A 26,519-nucleotide genomic window follows, 5' to 3' on the forward strand; every position below is an offset into this window, starting at 1 on the left:
CCTTTCCATTTCTCATTTCTGTAAGTGCATGTTTTACTTCATCTTTAACTGTATATCCATTATAGTTTTCAGTGTCCGTTTGTTCTCTAATTTTCTCTATTGTTGTTCTCTATTACTTTCCTTTTATTTGTATATAATTCTTGATAAAATTTAGCTATAATCTCTAACATGTTTGTTCTGTTTATAATTAGTATTCTGTTTTCATCTTTTACACCTGTCATATAAAGATTACTTAATTATCAAGTTTTCTTTTTTTTTTTTAATACTGCTGTTATTTTCTATTGCTGTTCTTATCATTTTTGCATTGAAATGTCTTATTGTTTTGATTATCTTTTTCCTGATTGTTTTGCAGAGTTTGGTATAGTCTATGTTTCTTACACCATGTGCATCTCTTCATGTTTCTTCTTTTTTCTATTAGGTATTTAGTTTCCCGGTATCCTTTTTTTTTTTTTTTTTTTTTTTTTCAGTATCCTTTGGTTTCCTTTTTTAATTTGTCTATTTTTGCTCTTTTTGAATTCCTGGATAAATACGTTTTAAGATACAGCTCAATTTTTCAATATTCAAAATTCATTAGGTTATAGCATATAAATGATGCTAAAAATTATTTTAAAAAAAAAAAAAAAAGTCATCTTTTGCCTCTCAGATCCTACAGACTTTCTTAGGAAATTCCTGTGTATGTTACACATATGACTGACTAATGCAAAACTTGATATCTAATAAACTTTATATTATAATACAGAAAAGAACTTACAGGCATATTACTCCACTCTCTTAATACTGTTTCAACATAATGAGCAGCATTTAAGATGGCACAAAAATTTAATTCTATAGGTTCCTGAGAGACTGACTTAAAAAGCTGATGCAAGCGAAGTCGAAAATCATCAAGAAGTTCAAGCTGAAGTTCAAGAAAGGATAACTGGTGAGAAGTCTTTGGGAGATGTTGATATCGTTCTATATATGCAAAACAAAGAGATAACTTCATGTTAATTAAGAACAATAAAACTTGATTATTTGTTAATTAACCTTTATTATAAAGAATAAACTGATATAACATTTAAATCTGCTTATCTTGCTTACCCTCTTCTGATTTTTTTTTTTTTATTATTTACTTTCAAATGCAGAAGTTTAATGAATTTATAGTGCTCCAGACAGACAATGCTGAGGACAGAAAAGTAATGCAAATTTATTGATGGAATATTTGAATTTATATGCAATTTTTGAGAAATGCATATGGAGGAGAACTGCTTCAGAAAATAGCCATGGCATGAATTAGAACAGGAAAGTCAATTTAGAAAATAATAATAATAATTCAAGTTTTAAAAACTGACAAAACTGCTCATTAGAATATTATTATTATTATTTAAGGCAGTATCTCAATGGAGTCCGGAGACTCATTGCAGAACACCAAAATCACTCCATCATACATACAAATCAAATCAAACATCTCCTTGAATCCATTCACCATCAGGGAAATGACAAACAATTCTGGCAGTCCATGACAAAAAAATCTGCACACACCCCTACTAACTAGACTCACACAACTTCCATGGATGGTCCCTAGTTCTCTATTTGTCATATACTGAAAATTTTTTGCATCAATTTTATAAAACTCCTTTAATATCTTAAAAGTTTCTATCATATTCCCCCCCCCCTACTTTTCTATCTATCAGCTAAACTTTGTAACCCATAAACCTTCAACCTATCCTCATAAGGAATATTCCACAGACAGAATATTCCACCATTTTGGTCACTCATCTCTGAATCTTTTCAACCACCTCCTGGTCCCCAAGAAACCCAGGTGACCAAATCTGTGTGCTGTAGGAATTACTATATTAAAAGTCTTGAAGAATATCACATCAGCTATTTCCACTGTCTTAGGAATATTTTTTACAAGTAATGCATTTCTAATTGCATACAAGTAAAAACATTTAGTGCATAAGAAGTTAGTTTTTTATCATTCTCACTTCGTTAAGATCCTCTAGAATCCAAATCATAATATATAAACTATAAGTAGAATATTAAATAAGAATATTAAATATAGCATTACTCTGTGTGTATTGTTATGCATCAGCATGGGAAAGCTGATCACATCCTGTAATGAAAGAGTAGAAATTAAGATTTATCATAATTTTTATTTTAATTTAGATAAACAGCATTTTAAAAATAAAAATTGGTGATGACCAAATGAGTGAATTTTTTTTTAAATCATTTACAGTGAAAAGTAAACAAGACTAGCAAGTTATTGTAACATTAAAGATTTTTATCATTATTATATTATACACTCAACTTTCTCTCTACAGCAAACTTGTAGGGACCAAAGGAATAATTTATTATAGTGAAAGGTTTACTTTAGTAAATTCCCTTTAACCAAAATGAATGCTATAAATTTTTGGCCAGGACTCATTCAGTAGCTTGTTATAGGAATTTACTTACAGTGTTTGCTATAGTGAAAGATTATGATATTATCTCTCTCTCTCTCTCTCATCTTTCTTTAATTTATTGACCTCAATGACCAGTTACAAAACCATATTAGCATTGCTTCTTATAAACTTACCAGGTATGCTATCCATATAGCATAAATTCCTTCCAGAAATTTGGCTTTCTTCCTTCTGCAAAACATACAGATTGGCCAAAGAATACACATATGTGGTCTGTCATTTTGTATAACTCTGTGTGGAATGCAATAGTATATGAAAGAGTTACTGGAAGAAGTGAAAAAGGAGATAGTGAAAGCATATAAGTCTCTTTCCAAGATATAACAGAAGTGAGCTGAGAAGGACCATAATTACGGAATGCATAAGTTGTGTAATAGGAATGGTGTAAGCTTTTCAAATGTTTAGGATAAATCTGATAGATAAAAGTCTGATATTAATATCAAGTGAACATATATGGAGTTAGGCTTGGGAGAAAGTTTAGTTCAATGAGAGAATGGATGGATAAAATTGGGGAAACTAAAGCTTTTAGGAGAGGATGCAGTTTTTTTTTTTCTGTTTTTTTTTTAATGTAGCTCATATGTAACCCATGAAAGGTTATATATGAACCTACAGTATGTTTCTGGGGTGCTTAAGGGTCAAAGCTGTACAACTGAGAGGAGACCACCACATAGCCTTTAAAGGAATGTGGAGAAATGACCAGGGCTTCTGACCTAATGTCCCTTCCTCACCTTCTCGTGTTGCACCCTGTTGGGTATCTACCTGAATACTGAACGAACGAGGATGGGCTGAAAATTTGGGATTTAGCCAACCAAATTGTATTCTTATTGCCTTAAACCAAAATACAAAATGATGGTACAACATGACAAAATTTCATGCCGGCTGGGGCAATGCCTGGTTAAACAAGACCTACGTTGTTTTTGCCAGGGAACCAGGGTGAACATAGAAAAGTCAGCAACTGGAAGAAATCTGAAAACACACCCCAACTCAACATCACCACAGTTAAAGATCAGCTATCAACATAAGAAGTCTGAATGGCAAGAAATGGAGCAAGCTGAGGAATTATATAAGTACCAGATCAACATAATAGGGGTGACTGAAACAAAAAAGACAAAAACCGGTGAGATCTTTCTGAGCAATAAATACAAAATGTTATACTCAGGCAATGACAGTCAAGAAAAACAAGGAGTAGCCATAGTATTCAACACTAAATACGAGGCAAATCTTCTTGAATGGCATGCAATCTCAAGTAGAGTGATGTGGGCAAATATCAGAATGGGGAACTGAACAATGAGACTTACTTGTGTCTATGGTCCCACAAAAGGTTCTATTAAGGTAGAAGTGGAGGAATTTTTTGAGGTTTTAGAGAAAGCAACTGACACAAACAAAAAGGAAAAGTTGGTCCTTGCTGGGAATCTAAATAGCAGAGACATACAAAAATATTTTGGGAAAATTTGGAGAAAAGAGCAAAGCTAATAATAATGGCAAATATCTGTTGGATTTCTACTGAGGACATGGACTGGTTATTACTAACACCATGTTCCAACATAAAAATGTGCACAAATTCACATGGAGAGAAGAGGCAAGGAATAAGAAAAGTCTCATTGACTATGTTATTGTTGATAGTGATGTTTTCTCCTGGAGCAGGACACCAAAGTGTAAAGAGGATTTGAAATTGGAAGTGATCACTATTTAGTCTAGAGCAGGATAAAATTGAATTTCATATTGAAAAGAATGATATGTAAGAAAGTTTTAAAGCGAATAAAAGATGAGCAGCTCTCAGATGTGAACTGTAGACTAAAATACACAAAGATTATTGAAGAAAAAATGAAAGAGTTTGAGAACAGGAATCAAACCTTGGAGATTCAGTGGCAAGCCTTGAAAAAAGCCCTGATTGATTCAGCTAGAGAGGCGTGTGGTGAAGTTGTCTGCAAGGATAGAAAAATTAGAACTCCATGGTGGACACAGGAAGTTAAAGAGGCAGTGAGGGAAAAGAAGAAAGCATTTCAAAAGTTCCTGGCAAATAAGTCAGCTTGTGCTCTTAGAGAATACAGAGACAAATGTAAGAAAGCTAAACACTGTGTAAAACTAGCTAAACAAAAGTCATGGGAGGACTTTGGCAAGAATAGAGAAAATAAATATCAAGAAGGTGGCAAAATATTCTGGAGGTTGTTGAAGAAGCTTAGGAATAGAGGAAAGAGTGCTGTAAAAGGAGTTAGAGATGATAAAGGTGACATGAAAACGGGATTAAAAGATATCCTTGAAGTATGGAGTAATTACTTTGAAAAACTGCTAAATGAAACAAGCAGTGATAGCACAGTGGTAAAAAAACACTCAACGGGCATACAGTCAGGAATACATATCAATACTTGAAGTAGAAAAAGACATCAAAGGCTTGAAATGTGGAAAGGCAGCAGGAGTAGATGATATTCGACTAGAAATGCTGAAGTATGGTGGTATAAAAGTCTTACAGTGGTTGCACTGCATAGTTCAGAAGGCCTGGACAGAGGGACAAATTCCTGATGATTGAAATAGAGCTCTCATAGTACCCGTATCATAGTAATTTCAGAGGTATTTCCTCTGAAATACCTCTGAAATTACATAGGTATTTTCAGAGGTATTTCCCTATTGAGTTCCTGGTAAGATTTATGCAAGTATACTTGAGAAAGGGTTGAGAAGACTTGTGGAAGAAAAGCTTGGTGAAGAACAAGCTGGATTCAGGCCATATAGAGGCTGTCAGGATCAGATTTTCACTTCACAACAATAGTTGAGAAATCATGGGAATATAACAAAGATCTGTATTTAAGTTTTGTTAAGTTTTGTTTTCTGGAAAAGGCATATGACAAGTTGCCAAGAGAGAAGCTATTCAATATGCTGCGGTTATATGGTGTCAATGGGGCATTATATCAAGCAATAATTAGTCTTTATTTGAGTTGTAAGTCAGCAGTTAGAATTGAAGGAAGTACAGGATGATGGTTTAATGTTAAATCTGGTGTGAGACAAGGATGTACATTATCTGCTCTGTTATTCATTATCTATATGGATCACATTATGAAGGAAAGTGGTATTAAGCATGATATCAAAATTGATGATGTTAATGTCAGCTGTTTTCTTTATGCATACGATGTTATACTTCTAAATAAATCCACTACAAGTCTCAAGATTCCCTGACTAAATGAATAACTGTTGCAATACATAAGGGCAGCAATAAAAAGACAAAGACAATGAAAATAGGCAGAATCATTAAAAATGTTAATTGCGTTGTGATAAGAGAAACCTGTTAAACAAGTAAAACATTTCAGCTACTTAGGCATGATTTTTAGTGAAGATGGTAAATTAAATATGGAAATAGACAACAGAATCAACAAAACTGGTATGGTAGGTATTCAATTGAATAAATTCATATGGAATATGAGAGAAATTAGTTGGAACAATAATACAAGACAATGTTCAAACCAGTTTATCTTATGGATCTGAGAGCTAGATCAGAAGTAAAACCCTTGACCTAAGACTAGAGACCGCAGATATGAGAGTCCTGAGAAAGATTAGAGGCAAGAACAGATGGCATCAATTCCAATATCATATTAAAAAGAGGATATTAGGAAAGAACTTGACATTGTCAACATCCAGGAATGCATTAGCAGAGCTAATCTCAGGTAGTATGGTCACTTGAACAGAATGGACGAGGAAAGATTAGCAAAATAAGTGTTCTCTGCCAGGTTGGCTGGAAAATGACCCAGAGGAAGACCAAGATACAGGTGGATTGATACAGTATAAATGATTTGTGATTTAGACAATAGAAATATAACATCTGATAATGTTGGAGTCTTGACAAGTAACAGACTGATTTGCAAGAAAATTGTAGATAGGAAGTTAGTAATGATGTAAATTTTTCATGTAGTACTATCATATCCTGTACACCCCTTGAGGGTACATGGCAGGAATTTGATGATGATGTAGTATGTTTATGCAGTGAGTGGGCTAAGGATTTTTTATTTATTTTTATGAATTTTATATTTTTTTTGTATTCTTTTAAACTTTATTTTTTACATGTCCAAGAAACCCTCCCCTAGAGACCAAATATGGACATTTTTTGAACCAATTCAGGCATCTAATAAGCAGGATGATGCTTATTGGAGGACAATAAGCAAGAGTGATCCCCAGGACTACTGGACTATAATCGATACACAGTCAAAACAAGATATCATTTAAACAACAATTTGACTGGTGATACAGAACAATTCAGATTCCATCCAAGAGTCTAAGAATAGTCTGTCAGGTAGTATCATAAAATATGGACTGTTCCAACTAATGCTGTTTTTTATAGGTCATATGGGGGATCACTTTGTTGATGTTTAATTGCTGTAAATAGTTGGGCAGCTTCTTTGAAGTTGCACCAAGTGCACTGATAACTATTGGGATGACTTTGGTGTGTTTAAGACACAGCTGGCCAACTTCAATTGCCAGATCTTGATATTTAGTCATTATTTCCAGTTCTTTGTTGTTTAACATGGGTACTGTAATATCAATAATCTAAACCTGTTGATATTATTATTAACATCTGACCTCCATGGAATCAGATTCATCATGGGAGACACACACTATTGCACACAATGCTCATCCAACCATGCCTTAAAATGACTCAATGTATCTACATTCACAAAACACTCAGGCAATGCATTCCACTCACCAACCACTCTCCATGCAAAGAACCTTCTCTTCACCCCTCTGCTAACACCTTCTTTATACAGTTTCCAGCAATGGCATCTTGTTCAACCCTCTCTTGCTATCATAGCCCTCCTTTTTAACTCATTACTATCATCTTAGTAGCAGACTAACAATTTTCACTCTCACCCTCTCTTTCTTTCTTTCACTCTTCTTTCTTGCTTCTTCCAGCAAAGCTCTCTCTCTCTCTCTCTCTCTCTCTCTCTCTCTCTCTCTCTCTCACGCTGTATTTATCACTGCTAAATCATTTATGAGCACTACTATCCCCTTTTAGTTTTCTTTTCTGTTTCTCAATAGCATTCATCATATCCTTAATTTTTGCTCCTCCTACGTTGATTTTTAGCTCCTATCAATATCATGCTAAACTGAGAAGAGCAACAGTTAATAAAGGTAACAGGGATACTGCAAGATAATAGAAATACTGGCACTTTGGACAAAGGAAATGATTGCCAATTCAATGTAAAATTATGCACTTTCGGATGAAATACCTACAAGCTGTATATTGCAGAGATGGAACTGCACTCAAGAAACTGATGAGGTAAGAGATTTAGTGGTAATCTCTTTGATTGCATCAGTCTTATGACTGGGAGCTCAGCAGCATTTCCTTCCATTCATCTCTTCTGTTTGCTTTCGTCTTTATTTCATACTAGGTTTTTAGTCCAGTGCTTTGTTTTATTTGATCAAAGTATCTTTTCCTTGGTCCTCCTCTTTCTGTTTTTCCTTTGCTTTTGTCTTCCATTATTCTTCTTGTCAGATTTTCATGTCATTAGATATGTCCAATCCATCTGTCTCTTCATGTTATTAATGTCTTTATCAGTGTGCTGGGTTCATTTACTTCCTTAGGCACTTCTTTATTAGTTTTTTTTTTTTTGTCTGTCCAGTTTATCTTTTGTATTCGTCTCCAACACCGCATTTCAAATGCTTCCAGTCTTCTAATATCTCCTGTTCCCATTTTCCATGTTTCGCTGCCATAAAGTGCAATACTCCATACATAGGTTTTTAGAATTTTTTTCCTTAATTGTAGACTTTCCTTTTACCATTTTCCATTTCACTGATGGAAAATGTTAAAAGATCTTTCTTCCTCATTTATTGTCCTCCCTAGGTATTTGTAATTCTTTATTGTTTTATCTCTTTCCCATTTAATTTATGATCTTTGGTTTCTTGCTTGCCAGCAGAATTTTGTTTTTTCAACATTTATTTTCACATGGCATTTATTAAATATTTCATTTGTTGTTTTGGTTAACTTTTTTAATCTTCTTCTGCTTTTTGCTATGAATGCAATATCATCTGCAAATCTGATGCAAAATATTTCCTCTCCTCAAATCTTTATGCCACTTTCTTAAATTTCTCTGATGGCATTTTCAATACATATGTTGAAGAGCAAGGGTGATAATATGCACCCTTGTCTTACTCCACATCTAATATGTACAGTTTCTTCTTTATTATTTGTTCTTATGTATCCCATTTGTCTTACATATATCTGTTTGATTATTCTTCTGTCCTTATAGTTAATGTCACTTTTCTTCATAATATTCCACATCATCTTCCCATGAACTCTGTCAAATGCTTTTTCTAAATCCATGAAACATATATATCTTTTTTTTTGGTTGAGCTCCATTCTTTTTTCAATCATAGTTCTCAAGCATAGTATTGCTTCTCTTGTTCCTTTTCCTTTCCTGAATCCATATTGGACTTCCTCTAGTTGTGAAACTATTCTTTTATATATTCGAATATGTATTATTTTTAATAGAATTCTGCTAATGTGTGTAATTAGAGCTATAGTTCTTATTGTTACATTGAAGAGCATTTGCTTTCTTGGGGATTGGTATTATCAGGAATTTTGTGAAGTCTTCTAGACGATCACCATTTTCAGCTTCTGCATCATTTTCTTCTTCCTGTTCTTCGCCTTAATAAGGTGTTCAAGATATTTTTTCTATTCTTTAGTATTTCTTCAGAATAAATAACTAGTTTACCATCCTCATCTACTAAGCCATTATTATGTGTGGCCTTTTTCATTTGTTGCTCATTTTTGTTATTTGGATATAAACTGTTTCTCACATTCTTCATGGGAATATTCTTCTTTTGCTTGCTTAGATTTTCTTTTTATCAGATTTTTTTAAATTTCTTGTATTTTTCTTCGTGTTCTACTTTTTCTGTATTCTTACAGTGCTTCCTTTCTTCCATTAATCTAATATTTCGTCGGTTATCCATGTTTTTCTTATATTTTGTTTTTCTCTTCCTAGTATTTTGTTACTAGCTTTTAGGATATTGTCTTTTATTTGATTCCACTTATCGTTATTGTTTGTGTTTTCTTTTGCATTTTCTTGTGTTAGTTTTTTGGTGATTTTCTTTTGGGGTCTTCATTTTTTAGTTTCAGTAGATCTTTTTTGTGATGTTGTTTTTCGAATTTCAGTTGTGTTTTCATTGATACAAGGTTCCAGTAGCTATCAACATCCACTCCTGGGAAGGCTTTACTTGGTTTTTAAATCTTGCTTTAACCATTATAAAATCAATTTGGTATCTATTTGTGTCTTTGGGTTTCTTCCAGGTATATCTTCTTCTTTTGTATGTTTTGAATATTGTGTTTATGATTATTAATTCCTTCTGTTTGCAGAAATTTACCAGATGTTGTCCTCTGTCATTTCTCTGTCCTAAGCCAAATTTTCATACAGTGTTATCCTCCTTTCCTTCTCCTATGATTGCATTCCAATCTCCCATTATTACTGTGTTGCCTCTTTGTTTTAATATGTTTCATATATATCTTCAATTTGCTCATATATTTTGGCTATTTCTGCATCTTTGTTATTTCTTCATCTTTTTTCTTAATCTATTTCTTCATCATACATTTCAGCTATTTCTTCATGTTAGTGGTAACAGTAGACAGAAATTGAATTTCAAAGGACATAATGCAAAAGTGGGTAAAATAGCTGAAGACAAGAAGGGATCTATTATGCATAGATTTGGTCATCTTGGTTTCTTGGGATTGTGGAAGTAATGGGGAGGATTCAGACACAGGTGATCAAAATTATGACTGATTTGTGAATGATCCTTATTAGGAGAGACTGAAAGTTTGTAGCATTACAAAGTTTAGCTAATAGGCCAAAATGAGGAATGTGAGGAAAGCATATAAGCTACTAAAGGGGATTTATAGAGTAGACGCTAAAGAAATTTACTTTCCAATATATGACTAGACCGTGCACAAATTCACATGGAGAGAAGAGGCAAGGAATAAGAAAAGTCTCGTTAACTATGTTATTGTTGATAGCGATGTTTACACTTTGGTAGAGGACACCAGAGTGCACAGAGGATTTGAAATTAGAAGTGATCACTATTTAGTCTTCAGCAGGATAAAATTGAATTTTGTATTGAAAAGAATAACATGTAAGAAAGTCTTCTTACATGTTATTCTATAAGCGAATAAAAGTTGAGCAGATGTCAGATATGAACTGTAGACTAAAATACACAAAGATTATTGAAGAAAAAATGAAAGAGTTTGAGAACAAGAACCACGCTTGGAGATTCAGTGGCAAACCTTGAAGAAAACCCTGATGGATTCAGCCAGAGAGGCATGTGGTGAGGTTGTCTGCAAGGATAGAAAAATCAGAACTCCATGGTGGACACAGGAAATTAAAGAGGCAGTGAAGGAAAAGAAGAAAGCATATCAAAATTTCCTGGCAAATAAGTCAGCTTGTGCTCTTAGAGAATACAGAGACAAATGTAAAAAAGGAAAACACTGTGTAAAACTAGCTAAACAAAAGTCATGGGAGGACTTTGGCAAGAATATCGAAAATAATATCAAGAAGATGGTAAGAAATTCTGGAGTTGATGAAGAAGCTTAGAAATGGAGGAGAGAGTGCTGTAAAAGGAGTTAGAGGTAACATGAAAACGGGAGAAAAAGATATCCTTGAAGTATGGAGTAATTATTTCGAAAAATTGCTAAATGAAACAAGCAGTGATAGCACAATGGTAAAAAACACTCAACAGGCCTACAGTCAGGAATACATATCCATACTTGAAGTACAAAAAGCCATCTAAGGCTTGAAATGTGGAAAGGCAGCAGGAGTAGATGATATTCGACCAGAAATGCTGAAGTATGGTGGTATAAAAGTCTTACAGTGGCTGCACTGTAGTTCAGAAGGCCTAGACAAAGGGACGAATTCCTGATGACTGGAGTAGAGCTCTAATAGTACCCATATATAAAAAGGGATATAAAACTGAAGGTGAGAATTACAGAGGAATTTCCCTACTGAGTGTTCCAGGCAAGATTTATTTATGCCAGTATACTTGAGAAACGGTTGAGAAGAATTGTGGAAGAAAAGCTTGGTGAAGAATAAGCTGGATTCAGGCCAAATAGAGATCTTCACTTTATGACAAATAGTCAAGAAAGCATGGGAATATAACAGATATCTGTATTTAAGTTTTGTCGATCTGGAAAAGGCATATGACAAGGTGCCAAGAGAGAAGCTATTCAGTACGCTACAGTTATATGGTGTCAATGGGGCATTATATCAAGCAATACTTAGTATTTATTTGAGTTGCAAATCAGCAGTTAGAATTGAAGGAAGTACAGGAAGATGGTTTAATGTTAAATCTGGTGTGAGACAAGGATGTACATTATCCCCTCTGTTATTCATTATCTATATGGATCACATTATGAAGGAAAGTGGTATTAAACATGTTATCAGAATTGGAGATGTTAATATCAGCTCTTTGCTTTATGCAGACGATGTTATACTTCTAAATAAATCCACTACAAGTTTGCAAGATTCTCTTACTAAATTGAATAACTGTTGCAATAGATATGGTATGAAGGTCAGCAATAAAAAGACAAAGACAATGAAAATAGGTAGAATCGTTGAAAATGTCAACTGTGTTTTGAACGGAGAACATGTGGAACAAGTAAAACATTTCAGCTACTTAAGCACGATTTTTAGTGAAGATGGTAAATTAAATATGGAAATAGACAACAGAATCAACAAAGCTGGTATGGTAGGAAGTCAACTGAATAAATTTATATGGAATAAGAGAGAAATTAGCCAAAACACTAAATTAGCTGTATACAAGACAGTGTTTAAACCAATTTTAACTTTTGGATCTGAGAGCTGGGTTAGAAGTAAAACACTTGACCAAAGACTAGAAACCGCAGATATGAGAGTCCTGAGAAAGATTAGGGGCATGAACAGATGGCATCAATGGCAATATCATGTTAAAAACGAGGATATTAGGAAAGATCTTGATATTGTCAGCATCTAGGAATGCATTAGCAGAGCTAATCTCAGGTGGTATGGTCACTTAAACAGAATAGGTGAGGAACGATTAACAAAACAAGTGTTCTCTGCCAGGTTGGCAGGAAAACGACCCAATGGAAGACCAAAATATAGGTAGATTGATACTATACAGAGTGCCTCCTTAGACGATAGAAATATAAGATCTGATAATGTTGGAGTCTTGACAAGTAACAGACTGATTTGGAGGAAAATTGTAGATAGGAAGTTAGTAATGATGTAAATTTTTCATGTAGTACTATCATATCCTGTACACCCCTTGAGGGTACATGGCAGGAATTTGATGATGATGATGATGATATATGACTAGATGGGAGAGAGAACAAAGGGTCATTCCTGCAGGTTTTGTAAAAGTTAGCAAGAGGGTAGGGACAAGATTTTTTGCTTGAAGAGTTGTAAATGAGTGGATAGGTTGCAGAGGCAGTGATGAATGCTTTGTCGGTGAACTATGTTAAGGAGAAATGTAATAAACATTGTGGCAATAACCGTCAGTATGGACCAACCAAAATGAGTGTGAACTACAAGGAGATGTCCGTGTAATAATATTCCACATCCTCATTATTTGTTTGTTTGTTTTTTTCCCAGTTATCTATAAAGCTGTTAATGACTGTCATCATCATTGACCACAGCATGGCTAATATTTATGAAATGTGTGAGTGCATGCCTTCAATTATTTAATTTTGCTAATCAAGACTAACAAGCTAATCTTATTAACTTAAAATATCCTGAAGATGTTTCTTGTTATAGATCTGAAATATTAGTTATTTACAAAAAACGTTCAATGTAACTGAACTTAATTGTGATGCACATGACATAAAATGCAAAAACAAATCTTAATTGAATATTAAGCATTTACAACAGATGTCCATTAGATGAACCAATGATCAGAAAAATACTGTTGTGAACAGCTGTTATACCTGACTAAATATTTGGAAATGTAAAAACTCTCAGAATAAATGAAATAAAAGAATAAAGTTTATTTCTTCAATAAAATAAATAAATTCACTAACACCTTTTATGCTTCCAAAGGGAGCAGATGAGGCTGTTTACCACTATCCTTCTGAAGACAGTGGAGAACCAATCTCTACTCTTAGCCATCACTGACAGATGGTCCAAGGCTAATCAATCATTTTCATGAGCATCTGGAAAGGAGAGTATGGCTGGCAAACAACTACAACCATCTTGTGGTCCCTAACACTATATATTATCATCTTAGCATGAGCTCTATGATCTTTGACACTATGACTTTCAAAATTTATATTAACGGTATTACACCATAAAAATAAGTTATAAAAGTAACTTACAAAGATGTATCTGGATTATGGGACTTCTTTATTCTGGTTAACAAGAGAAAGAGGAGTGATATGATAGAGGTCTATAAACTTTTGAATGGGTGTTACAGCATTTCAAATGATGAAATTTTTCGTTATATGGAAGGCGGGGAGAGAACACAGGGGCATCCATGGAAGTTAAGGTTGTTGTCAGTCAAGAAAGGGTTAAGAGGTAAGTTTTACTCCCAGAGAACAGTGAGTGAGTGAAATAATTTTCCCTTATGGGTAGTGAGTGCATCTAGTGTAAATGAATTTAAGGGAAGGTATGATAGCTGGGTTGGGTAACTTACAGCCTCCTTCAATGAGTCCTTGACTTCCTGGAAGTCCCAGATAATAATAATAATAAATAATAAAAAAAAAAGGTGTTTATTAACAGGCCTATATTTTGCTGAATTTAAAAGCATCTTCTGAGCAAAACAACATGTCACAGTTTACACGCTACAATAAGCAAGTGAAACAATTCAAATTGTAATGGACAAAAAAATGTAAAGTTCTAATTTGACACCTAATGTTAAATAAAAGAAGTATTACAGTTAAGTAGGAGTTAATCTTAAAATATCAGTGTCCCAAATTTTTGGCAGATTAATGCACCCATACTTTTATTATTATTATTATTATTATTATGTCTGTGCGGTTAGCCTAGTGGCTGTGCACTTCACAACCGTATGCCTTTGGAAGGAGTGTCCTAGGTTCGATTCCCATCGGAGATGTGAGGAGCTGAAGGATCTTCCTCAGCCATAGCCAAGTTAGCCGGTCTTGGGGGCGGACAGTAGGGTTTTTCATCCCACAAAGCAGGCAAACCAGCCTTGAGAACTCAACAATATGGACATAGGATACACCAGGGAGTAGGGCTGTCCACGTTATCCTGTGAACAGTTTGAGGTCTGATGATTAATATGCCCTCGACACCACACGGTAAAAAAGAGGATAAAAGGAAAATGAGATGAGATTATTATTATTACATGACACCTCTAGGGAGTCCAAAGGCTCATTGAGGGAGGACAATTATGCTACAACTCTGTCTTCACCAACTGCAACCACCACCATCATCTATAATGCCATCTACTGCCCACCACTATATTTTCACAGATAATCACAAACGTCCATGCCCACAGCAGGATTCAAACCTGCAGCCATTTGGCCAGAGAACAGATACACTAACCACTTGGCCAACCAGGCCAGCTTATTAAGATTAGGAGAATGCATTACATCCACTACTCACTATCTGAGCTGTAACTACTTCTATATAGCACACTGGTCTCTTACACCTAATCTTGTGTGAAAGGGTGTCCAAAACATGGTCTGCCAGCCCTGACTTGCTATAATAATGGTAGTAAATGTACTTCCATTATTATCATCATCATCATCATCGAATTCCTGCCATGTACCCTCAAGGGGTGTACAGGATATGATAGTACTACATGAAAAAAATTACATCATTATTAATTTCCTATCTACAATTTTCCTCCAAATCAGTCTGCTACTTGTCAACACTCCAATATTATCAGCTCTTATATTTCTATCGTCTAAAGCACTTTGTACCGTATCAATCCACCTATATCTTGGTCTTCCTCTCGGTCGTTTTCCTGCCAACATGGCAGAGAACACTTGTTTTGCTAATCTTTCCTCGCCCATTCTGTTTAAGTGACCATACCACCTGAGATTAGCTCTGCTAACGCATTCCTGGATGCTGACAATGTCAAGTTCTTTCCTAATATCCTCGTTTTTAATATGATACTGCCATTGATGCCACCTGTTCACGCCTATAATCTTTCTCAGGACTCTCATATCTGAAGTCTCTAGTCTTTGGTCAAGTGTTTTACTTCTGATCCAGCTCTCAGATCCATAAGTTAAAACTGGTTTGAACACTGTCTTGTATACAGCTAATTTAGTGTTGCGACTAATTTCTCTCTTATTCCATATGAATTTATTCAATTGACTTCCCACCATACCAGCTTTGCTGATTCTGTTGTCTATTTCTATATTTAATTTACCATCTTCAGTAAAAATCGTGCCTAAATAGCTGAAATGTTTTACTTGTTCCACAGGTTCTCCATTCACAACACAGTTGACATTTTCAATGATTCTGCATATTTTCATTGTCTTTGTCTTTTTATTGCTGACCTTCATACCATATCTATTACAAGAGCTATTCAATTTAGTCAGGGAATCTTGCAGACTTGTAGCGGATTTATTTAGAAGTATAACATCATCCGCATAAAGCAAAGAGCTGACATTAACATCTCCAATTTTGATATCATGTTTAATACCACTTTCCTTCATAATGCGATCCATATAGATAATGAATAACAGAGGGGATAATGTACATCCTTGTCTCACACCAGATTTAACATTAAACCATCTTCCTGTACTTCCTTCAATTCTAACTGCTGACTTACAACTCAAATAAAGACTAAGTATTGCTTGATATAATGTCCCATTGACACCATATAACTGCAGCGTATTGAATAGCTTCTCTCTTGGCACCTTGTCATATGCCTTTTCCAGATCGACAAAACTTAAATACATATCTTTGTTATATTCCCATGCTTTCTCGACTATTTGTCGTAAAGTGAAGATCTGATCCTGACAGCCTCTATTTGGCCTGAATCCAGCTTGTTCTTCACCAAGCTTTTCTTCCACAATTCTTCTCAGCCGTTTCTCAAGTATACTTGCATAGATCTTGCCAGGAACATTCAGTAGGGAAATACCTCTATAATTCTCACATGCAGTTTTATTTCCCTTTTTATATATGGGTACTATGAGAGCTCTACTCCAATCATCGGGAATTCATCCCTCTGTCCAGGCTTTCTGAACTATGCAGTGCAGCCACTGTAAGACTCTTATACCACCATACTTCAGCATTTCTGGTCGAATATCATCTACTCCTGCTGCCTTTCCACATTTCAAGCCTTTGATGGCTTTTTCTACTTCAAGTATGGATATGTATTCCTGACTGCATGCCTGGTCAGTGTTTTTTACCACTGTGCTGTCATCACTGCTTGTTTCATTTAGCAGTTTTTCAAAGTAATTACTCCATACTTCAAGGATATCTTTTTCTCCCGTTTTCATGTCACCTTTATCATCTCTAATTCCTTTTATAGCACTCTTTCCTCCATTCTTAAGCTTCTTCAACAACCTCCAGAATAACAAATGTAACTTTATGTTGTCCAAGATGGACAGTCACAGGGAACTTCACACATCTTCAGGTTAAAGTGTGGTCTGCCAGTCCTGACTTGACATAATAAAGCAGCAAATGAATTTCTAATGTTCTCCAAGGCAGATATTGACAGATATGTCCATAGTAGGCTAAGTCAAAGGGAACATCACACACTCCAGAATGTAATTTTAAGATCAACTCTCATTTAACTGTACTTCTTTTATTTAACATTAGGCACCATATTAGGACTATTTTTTTTGTCCATTGCAATTTGAACTGTTTAACTTGCTCAATGTCATGTGTAAACTGCAACATGTTGTTTTGCTTTGAAGGCACTTGTTTGAAATCCAGCAAAATATAAGCCAGTTAATAGGCATCCTTCTATAAATTAGTTTTGTGATAATATTAAATAAACTATGAATAAAGTCCAACACCCTCAGATTGTCAACTAGATATTCATGATCAACTTCCTTGTTGAGGTGTTAAAACACCCAGTTTCCACGATGGGAAAAAACTCCAACTTGCCAGCGCCAAAGATAGTCTAACTCAAGAACTAGTTGAAAAAAGTTCCTCTAGTAAGCAACTAGAATCAAACTTATAATAGTATTTCTTTTAGGTAGTTTATGGTAGTTTCTTGCTACTTTCTGATAGTTGATTGCTATGGAAATAAATACCATTTCCATAAGGCTACTTAGACACCAGTTTATTGTGTAATACTGCAACAATTATAATTAATTTATTTTAATTAATTTATTTTAATTACTTTTCTTAATAGATATCTGCAACTGACTCATAAAAGAAGGAAATTTATGTGATTTTAATAACTACAGGTATTCATATCTTCATCTGTCTGCATGAATATTGACATCCACATATTGTGAAAAAATAAAAGTTACTAATCTATATCCAATTCAAATGCTTTTTATTATTCTGATCTAGCTTATATGTTAATACCAAGACATAAAAGCAATCAAGTCATCATGGAGAATGATGATTTGATCACTGGATGAGCAAAAACAAAGTCTAACAAACAAACAACTATACAGCCTGCATCAAATGTGAATAGCATGATACAGTACATTACTTGATATTGCATAAATGCTAATCAATCTGCTTTATAATTCAAAACAAATGATTATGTTCTGTAAAAAGAGCATTATTACAATGGAAAAATTCTTCTACAGTTGACATCATTACAACTACAAAACAATTATAAAAATTATACATTACTTGTAACAAGTAATGCATATAATGCATTTTGCTTTAACAAATGCTCTTGTAAATTTAGCAAAACAAGTATCATGTATTTCTAACAAGTATCTTGCTGTAACAAGAACACTGGACTTTTACTAGTCTGTGAAATGAACTGCAACCTATATAACATATGAAACCATCACCTACCAGTCATTGTAGACAACAATGTCATAAATGCTTCAGCACATTCTGGAACCCTATATTCATCTAGGTCACCCTCATCCTGATAACGAGGCCGCCATGCTGTCTCAGAATTCAGGAGATGATCCATGTATTCTATTGCATCTGAACAGATAAAGGAAATGTATTATGAAAATTATTCTGTAATCTAAAATAACACCCTAACAATAAGTAGAAAGGTTTAAAGAAATGAGATAAAGGCTTCAAACACCCTCATCCTGATAACGAGGCCGCCATGCTGTCTCAGAATTCAGGAGATGATCCATGTATTCTATTGCATCTGAACAGATAAAGGAAATGTATTATGAAAATTATTCTGTAATCTAAAATAACACCCTAACAATAAGTAGAAAGGTTTAAAGAAATGAGATAAAGGCTTCAAACACTGAATTTAAAATGAAAAAGAGATTAAAAGAAAATAAAACTTATAGATTATTCATGTGAATTTTGCATAGAAGCAAACAAATGATAAACAAAAATAATAACTAAATTTATTAAAATAAATTAACAAATATGAATATATTCATCCCTTAATTCAAGAAAATTATGTTCATACTTTTTTACTATGCAATGATAAAATTTTTGTCGTGATAGAATTTTTTTGATAGAAATCGAATTTGTTATGGTGGAGGATAGGCTATAGCAAATTAGTTCAGCACTGCTGTTAGGCAAGGACTTCTCAGGAGTTTGTTAACAGTAAGTAGGATTTCTATACTAGCGTATGCTATAGTGAGAATCAATTATTAAGATCTTTTCAAATGATGATGAATTAGTCAGCCTCATATATAGTCAGTCTCTTGTGTATAGGTGATATATATATATATATATATATATATATATCACATAGACACAAGAAGGTCTCAAGACCTACAGCATATCAATACACCCTATCACGGAGTAGAGAGAATAAGAAAAAAAATAGCAGAGATTTTCCTCATGATAAACAGACAAACCACTGCAGAAAATATGAATTGGCAGATATAGCATACAATAGGATAACATTAACTAATATAGATAAAGGTATATAGAATAGTAATTAGATGAGGTCACTGTAAACTATTTTTTATTATTTTCTGATATGCAACCTCAAAGAGTGTACAAGACACAACAACAACAATACTATATACCTTTATCTATATTAGTTAATGTTATCCTATTGTATGCTATATCTGCCAATGTAAACAATAAATAAAAACTACGAGAATCCTTAACCCTCTCACAGTAGTAATTATGTTATATGTTTACAAAAGTAGAAACTCTATTTAAAGATCAAATACAGAACTTTTTCAATTTATTTCAATTTTGAGTCTTCGGACTCCTGGGAGGTGTCAGGAATAATAATAATAATTTCAGGCCTCTAGTAAACAAGGGACAGCTGTCTCATGCCAGGTGATAAAATTCATCTCATCTATTTGTAGCTTCCTGACAACACTTTACCTTCAAATTATTATTATTATTATTATTATTACGTGACATGTCCAGGGAGTTCAAAGACTCATCAAGGGAAGGAGTACCTACTCTACAGCTCTGTCTCCACAATATTCTCCTATGGCAATCTCATCTACACCAACAGCATCTACCGCCCACCACCATCACCACTAATATAGACAATCACAAACATCCATGCCGATGGCAGGATTTGAACCCGCAGCCTTTTGGCTGGAGAGTGGATACGCTAACCACTCAGCCAAACAGGTCAGCAAATTAATTAATCTGTTATTTGACAGACAAATTAATATGTGACAAATTAATTTATTTTATTTGTCAGATCTCCAATATTGTTGAATCTTTGTCTTCAAAGTCAATACTAAATGCATCAATCCACCAATCTTGGTCTTGGTTGTGGGAATCTTGGTCTTCTCTGGTATTTTCTTGCCAGCAAACAACTTTCCACTCCCATTCTATTCAACTGATGAGATTACTCAATCACCTACATATTCAAATCCTAAGAATGTCACAAGGGGTGCTTAAGGGTCAAAGCTGTATAACTGAGAGGAGACCTCCACATAGCCTTTAAAGGAATGCGGAGAACCGACCAGGGCTTCTGACCTAATGTCCAATCCTCACCTTCTCGTGGTGCACCCTGTTGGGTATCTACTTTGATACTGAACGAACGAGGATGGGCTGGCAATTTGGGATTTAGCCGACCAAATTGTATTCTTATTGGTTAAACCAAAATAAAAAATGATGGTACAACATGACAAAATTTCATGCCGGCTGGGGTGTCACCCGGTTAAACCAGGCTCCCGTTGTTTTCGCTAGGGAAACAGGGCGAACAGCGAAAAGTCAGCTACTGGAACAAATCTGAAAACAAACCCCAACTTAACATCACCAGAGTTAAAGATTGGTACTATCAACGTAAGAAGCCTGAATGGCAAAGAAATGGAGCAAGCTGAGGAATTAGATAAGTACCAGATCGACATAATAGAGGTGACTGAAACAAAAAAGACCAAAACTGGTGAGATCTTTCTGAGCAATAAATACAAAATGTTATATTCAGGCAATGACAATCAAGGAAAAGAAGGAGTAGCCATAGTATTCAGCACAAAATATGAGGCTAATCTTCTTGAATGGCAGTCAGTCTCAAGTAGACTAATGTGGGCAAATATGAGAATGGGGAACTGGACAATGAGACTTATTAGTGCCTATGGTCCCACAGAAGGTTCTACTAAGGTAGAAGTGGAGGAATTTTTTGAGGCTTTAGAAAAAGCAACTGACACAATGAAAAAGGAAAAGTTGGTCCTTGTTGGGATCTAAATAGCAGAGTAGGAAATGATTGTGAGACATACAAAAATATTTTCTGAAAATTTGGAGAAAAGAGCAAAGCTAATAATAATGGCAAATATCTGTTGGATTTCTGCTCAGGACATCGACTGGTTATTACTAACACCATGTTCCAACATAAAAATGTGCACAAATTCACATGGAGAGAAGAGGCCAGGAATAAGAAAAGTCTCATTGACCATGTTATTGTTCATAGTGATGTTTTCTCCCTCGTGCAGGACACCAGAGTGTATAGAGGATTTGAAATTGGAAGTGATCACTATTTAGTCTAGAGTAGGATAAAATTGAATTTCATATTGAAAAGAATGATATGTAAGAAAGTTTTAAAGCGAATAAAAGTTGAGCAGCTCTCAGATGTGAACTGTAGACTAAAATACACAAAGATTGTTGAAAAAAAAATGAAGGAGTTTGAGAACAGGAATCAAACCTTGGAGATCCAGTGGCAAGCCTTGAAGAAAGCCCTGATTGATTCAGCTAGAGAGAGGCATGTGGTGAAGTTGTCTACAAGGATATAAAAATCAGAACTCCATGGTGGACACAGGAAGTTAAAGAGGCAGTGAAGGAAAAGAAGAAAGCATGATAAAAGTTCCTGGCAAATAAGTCGACTTGTGCTCTTAGAGAATGCAGAGACAAATGCGAGAATGCTAAACACTGTTTAAAACTATCTAAACAAAAGTCATGGGAGGACATTGGCAAGAATATAGAAAATAAATATCAAGATGAGGGTAAGATATTCTGAAGGTTGTTGAAGAAGCTTAGGAATGAAGGAAAGAGTGCTGTAAAAGGAGTTAGAGATGATAAAGGTGACATGAAAACGAGAGAAAAAGATATCCTTGAAGTATGGAGTAATTACTTTGAAAAACTGCTAAACGAAACAAGCAGTGATGACAGCACAGTGGTAAAAAACACTGACCAGGCATGCAGTCAGGAATACATATCCACACTTGAAGTAGAAAAAGCGATCAAAGGCTTGAAATGTGGGAAGGCAGCAGGAATAGTTGATATTTGACCAGAAATGCTGAAGTATGGTGGTATAAAAGTCTTACAGTGGCTGCACTGCATAGTTCAGAAAGCCTGGACAGAGGTACAAATTCCCGATGATTAGAGTAGAGCTCTCATAGTACCCATATATAAAAAGGGAAATAAAACTGAATGTGAGAATTACAGAGGTATTTCCTTACTGAGTATTCCTGGCAAGATCTATGCAAGTATACTTGAGAAAAGGTTGAGAAGAATTGTGGAAAAAAAGCTTGGTGAAGAACCAGCTGGATTCAAGCCAAATAGAGGCTGTCAGGATCAGATCTTCACTTTACAACAAATAGTCGAGAAAGCATAGGAATATAACAAAGATCTGTATTTAAGTTTTGTCGATTTGGAAAAGGCATATGACAAGGTGCCAAGAGAGAAGCTATTCAATATGCTGCGGTTATATGGTGTCAATGGGGCATTATATCAAGTAATAATTAGTCTTTATTTGAGTTGTAAGTCAGCAGTTAGAATTGAAGGAAGTACAGGAAGATGGTTTAATGTTAAATCTGGTGTGAGACAAGGATGTACATTATACCCTCTGTTATTCATTATCTATATGGATCACATTATGAAGGAAAGTGGTATTAAACCTGATATCAAAATTGGAGATGTTAATGTCAGCTCTTTGCTTTATGCGGATGATGTTATACTTCTAAATAAATCCGCTACAAGTCTGCAAGATTCTCTGACTAAATTGAATAGCTGTTGTAATAGATATGGTATGAAGGTCAGCAATAAAAAGACAAAGACAATGAAAATAGGCAGAATCATTGAAAATGTCAACTGTGTTGTGAATGGAGAACCTGTGGAACAAGTAAAACATTTCAGCTACTTAGGCATGATTTTTACTGAAGATGGTAAATTAAATATAGAAATAGACAACAGAATCAGCAAAGCTGGTATGGTGGGAAGTCAATTGAATAAATTCATATGGAGTAAGAAAGAAATTAGTCGGAACACTAAATTAGCTGTATGCAAGACAGTGTTCAAACCAGTTTTAACTTATGGATCTGAGAGCTGGGTCAGAAGTAAAACACTTGACCAAAGACTAGAGACCGCAGATATGAGAGTCCTGAGAAAGATTAGAGGCGTGAACAGATGGCATCAATGGCAATATCATATTAAAAATTAGGATATTAGGAAAGAACTTGACATTGTCAGCATCCAAGAATGCGTTAGCATAGCTAATCTCAGGTGGTATGGTTACTTAAATAGAATAGGAGAAGAAAGATTAGCAAAACAAGTGTTCTCTGCCAGGTTGGCAGGAAAATGACCCAGAGGAAGACCAAGATATAGGTGGATTGATACGGTACAAAGTGCCTTAGACGATAGAAATATAAGATCTGATAATGTTGAAGTCTTGACAAGTAACAGACTGATTTGGAGGAAAATTGTTGATAGGAAGTTAGTAATGATGTAAATTTTTCATGTAGTACTGTCATATCCTGTACACCCCTTGAGGGTACATGGCAAGGATTTGATGATGATGATGATGATGATGTTTACAATTTTAATTAAATTTGTAAGTAAGAAGGAATACACAAGAGATCGACCGGTTGATCGCGATCGAAGGGTTGAACACCCCTGTTCTATCAGTTCTCCACTCAAATGCAATCGATGTTTTCCATGTTATTGCCTATTTCAGTTTCATTCCTTTTTATTGTTGATGTTCATATTAAATTTGTCACAGGAGTAATATGATTTTGTTAGAGTTCTGAAGAATCTGAAGATTTAATATCTCAAATTTCAATTTAGGTTTAATGCCATTTTTATTCATGTGAATTTTTCATACAGATGATGAAAAACATTGCCCTTACAATTTTACAGCAAACAGTTTTCTTGTATTCTTCAATTTTAACTAATTATTTACAACTTAAGTTTAGCCCTACGTGCTCAATTATAACGATGTCTGAATGATATAATCACGTAATCACAAGAAAGATATTTATTTAACCAAATATTTCGGTCTGAAATATTTGGTTAAATAAATATCTTTCTTGTGATTACGTGATTATATCATTCAGTCTTATGTCGCAAGTATCCTTAAAACAACAAACGATGTCTTGTACATTGCCGAATCTTGAATGAAAAGCTAAATTTTATTGTAAAAATATTTCATTCAGATTTAACAGGTAACAAAAATTCCGGAAAAATACTTGTATATGGGTATAGGTGAAATTTAATGAAAAAACGAAATACTCGTTTAATTGTAAATTCTCCTATGTTATTGTAATGTGTCCTTGTAAAACCGAATAGGGTTGAAATTTAGTGAAAAATATGTTAGCATGAGAAAGTTAGATCGACATATACAACAAGATAATCGGCTTATAAATATGACTAGAGGCAGTAACGTACTCGAAGACTACGTTGCGTGCGGGAAATCGCCGTGGAGAACTCAGCGAGGAGAGAACGGTACCGAGTACAAGAGATTTAGGTGCCTGGAAAAAAAGGTGACGTAGTAGTAGGGAGAACAGCTCAGGAAGGATATATAGAGCTCGGCGATGCGAACTCAAGGCTTTTTGCTTTTTTCTCCCTTGGATTCCTGTTCCAGTCGTTCCCGGAGGAGGAGTACATGAGCACGGTCGAGAAGAACGATATCCAGTGGCAGCTGCAGCCAGATAGCGATCCAGTGCGAGCATAATCATCAGTACGGCAGAAAAGTAAGTGCAGACCGAAACAACATACAGAACAACATGGACCGATCCTGGCAGAGCAGATTCGCCCACATCAGAGACGGCGATTCGTGATCGTATTCGCCAGTTTGTTCTGAAGACAGCAAACCATAGGAGAAGGTAACAAGCTGTGTGAATTTAATGAAAGATTGAGAGAGAAGACCAGAGAGATGCCGTTACTCAGTAATGAAGGAACTTTTTAATTCCTTTGTATAATAGAAAGAGTTAGAAAACAATAATGTGCAGATATGGTCAGTTTTTGGACTTGCATGAATTGAAACAGAACTTTGGAATCTAACCAACCTGTAAATTGCATCATGTCTGAGAATGAGATAATGTATAATGTAGAATTAATGTACTAATCTATGTCATAGCCTAATATATCTTGAAATTAAATAAGGTAAATGCTTGTATAGGATTGTCAAATGTTGTAGGAAGGAGTTAGTAACTTAAATTAGTTGCAGATATTATCTAATGTTGAAGAAGATTAGGTTATGTCTGTGTAACCCATTTAACTTGTAGGAGAGATTTGGCTTAATTAAGTAAGCTTTAGTAATTGTGTATTGTATTAGTGTGATGAATAAACTTTTTTTTTTTTTTTACGTAACAAATTGCCTGATCTGAAATCGAATGTGAAATCTGAAGTCGCAGCTATCCCTGAGCGAATCAATAGTCAGGGATAGCTACGACTGCAGTAAGGGAATAAATTTAGACACATAAGGTTTTGTAATTGGAAATATTAATTGCTTGATTGTCGATAAGTGTGTCATTCTGAAAATTAACTGCCTGGCAAAGAAGCTTCTCTTGTCTAAGAATTTGGATGGCACAGCTTCAACAAATAAATTTTTCCAAATTCTGATACTGAGTTAATTCCAGAATTGTAACAAAGAATTTTGGCTCTGGCCTGAGGTAATTTCTTTGTCTGCCAAGTTTGCACATGCAAGCAATTACAGTGGTGGCCATAAAGTAGTTACAAGTTAATTGGAATTGATAGAGATAGCCAAGGTAGAAACACGCTCAAGAAACCATATTAAGTATTAAGTATAATCACTTAACTAGTACAATAAGTAATGTTTGGCCATCTAACAATTTACAATAACTACGATATAAATACATGATAACGACATATAAAAAATTAACAACATAACTGTACCATTTTGAAGAGTTCTTTTCTTGGCACTTATTATATACCAAGATGATAGCGGGTCTATGGAATGAACCTTATGAGAACAGGTTGAAGATTTGTGGGTTGCAGAAATTGGTTGATAGGCAGAAAAGGGATGATATGATTGAGACATTCAAATTACTGAAGAGTTTCTATAAGATTAATTCAGAGGATATTTTTCAGAACAGGACTGATGGTGAGAAGACTAGGGCCATCCATGAAAACTGGGCAAGAGTATGGTTAGTAAGGTTGTTAGAGCTAGGTTTTTTACTTGGAGAGTGGTAAATGAGTGGAATAAGCTGCCAGAGTCTGTTGTAGGTGCCATGACTGTGAATGAGTTCAAGGCAAAGTATTAGATACTGTGCGGATGTTAAATAGTTGTTCTTGACATGATGTTTAGCGCCTCTCTCGATAAGTCTAAGAACTCCTAAGAGTTGCCCATAATAATAATAGTTATCAGATGATTACTTAACAACCTAAGAAGTGCTTAGGTTGTTAAGTAA

General features: G+C 34.7%; 1 protein-coding gene across 8 annotated transcripts in view; it reads right to left on the minus strand.

The window, feature by feature from the left end:
* The window catches only part of Rint1 (RAD50 interactor 1), a 221,506-nt gene that overhangs the window by 114,085 nt on the left and 80,902 nt on the right, over positions 1-26,519 (minus strand). For all 8 annotated transcript variants that reach the window (XM_090390551.1, XM_090390554.1, XM_090390556.1 and 5 more), the window contains exons 9-10: positions 18,334-18,471; positions 752-951 (exon numbers count right to left, since the gene is read on the minus strand). In XM_090390551.1, the coding sequence (XP_090246677.1) occupies positions 752-951; positions 18,334-18,471 (338 nt within the window). The remainder of the gene's footprint in view (positions 1-751; positions 952-18,333; positions 18,472-26,519) is intronic.

The sequence above is a fragment of the Typopeltis vanoorti genome, chromosome 3 (genome assembly GCF_054136105.1).
Source record: "Typopeltis vanoorti isolate ZY-2024b chromosome 3, IOZ_Tvanoo_1.0, whole genome shotgun sequence".
Taxonomy (NCBI): Eukaryota; Metazoa; Arthropoda; class Arachnida; order Uropygi; family Thelyphonidae; genus Typopeltis; species Typopeltis vanoorti.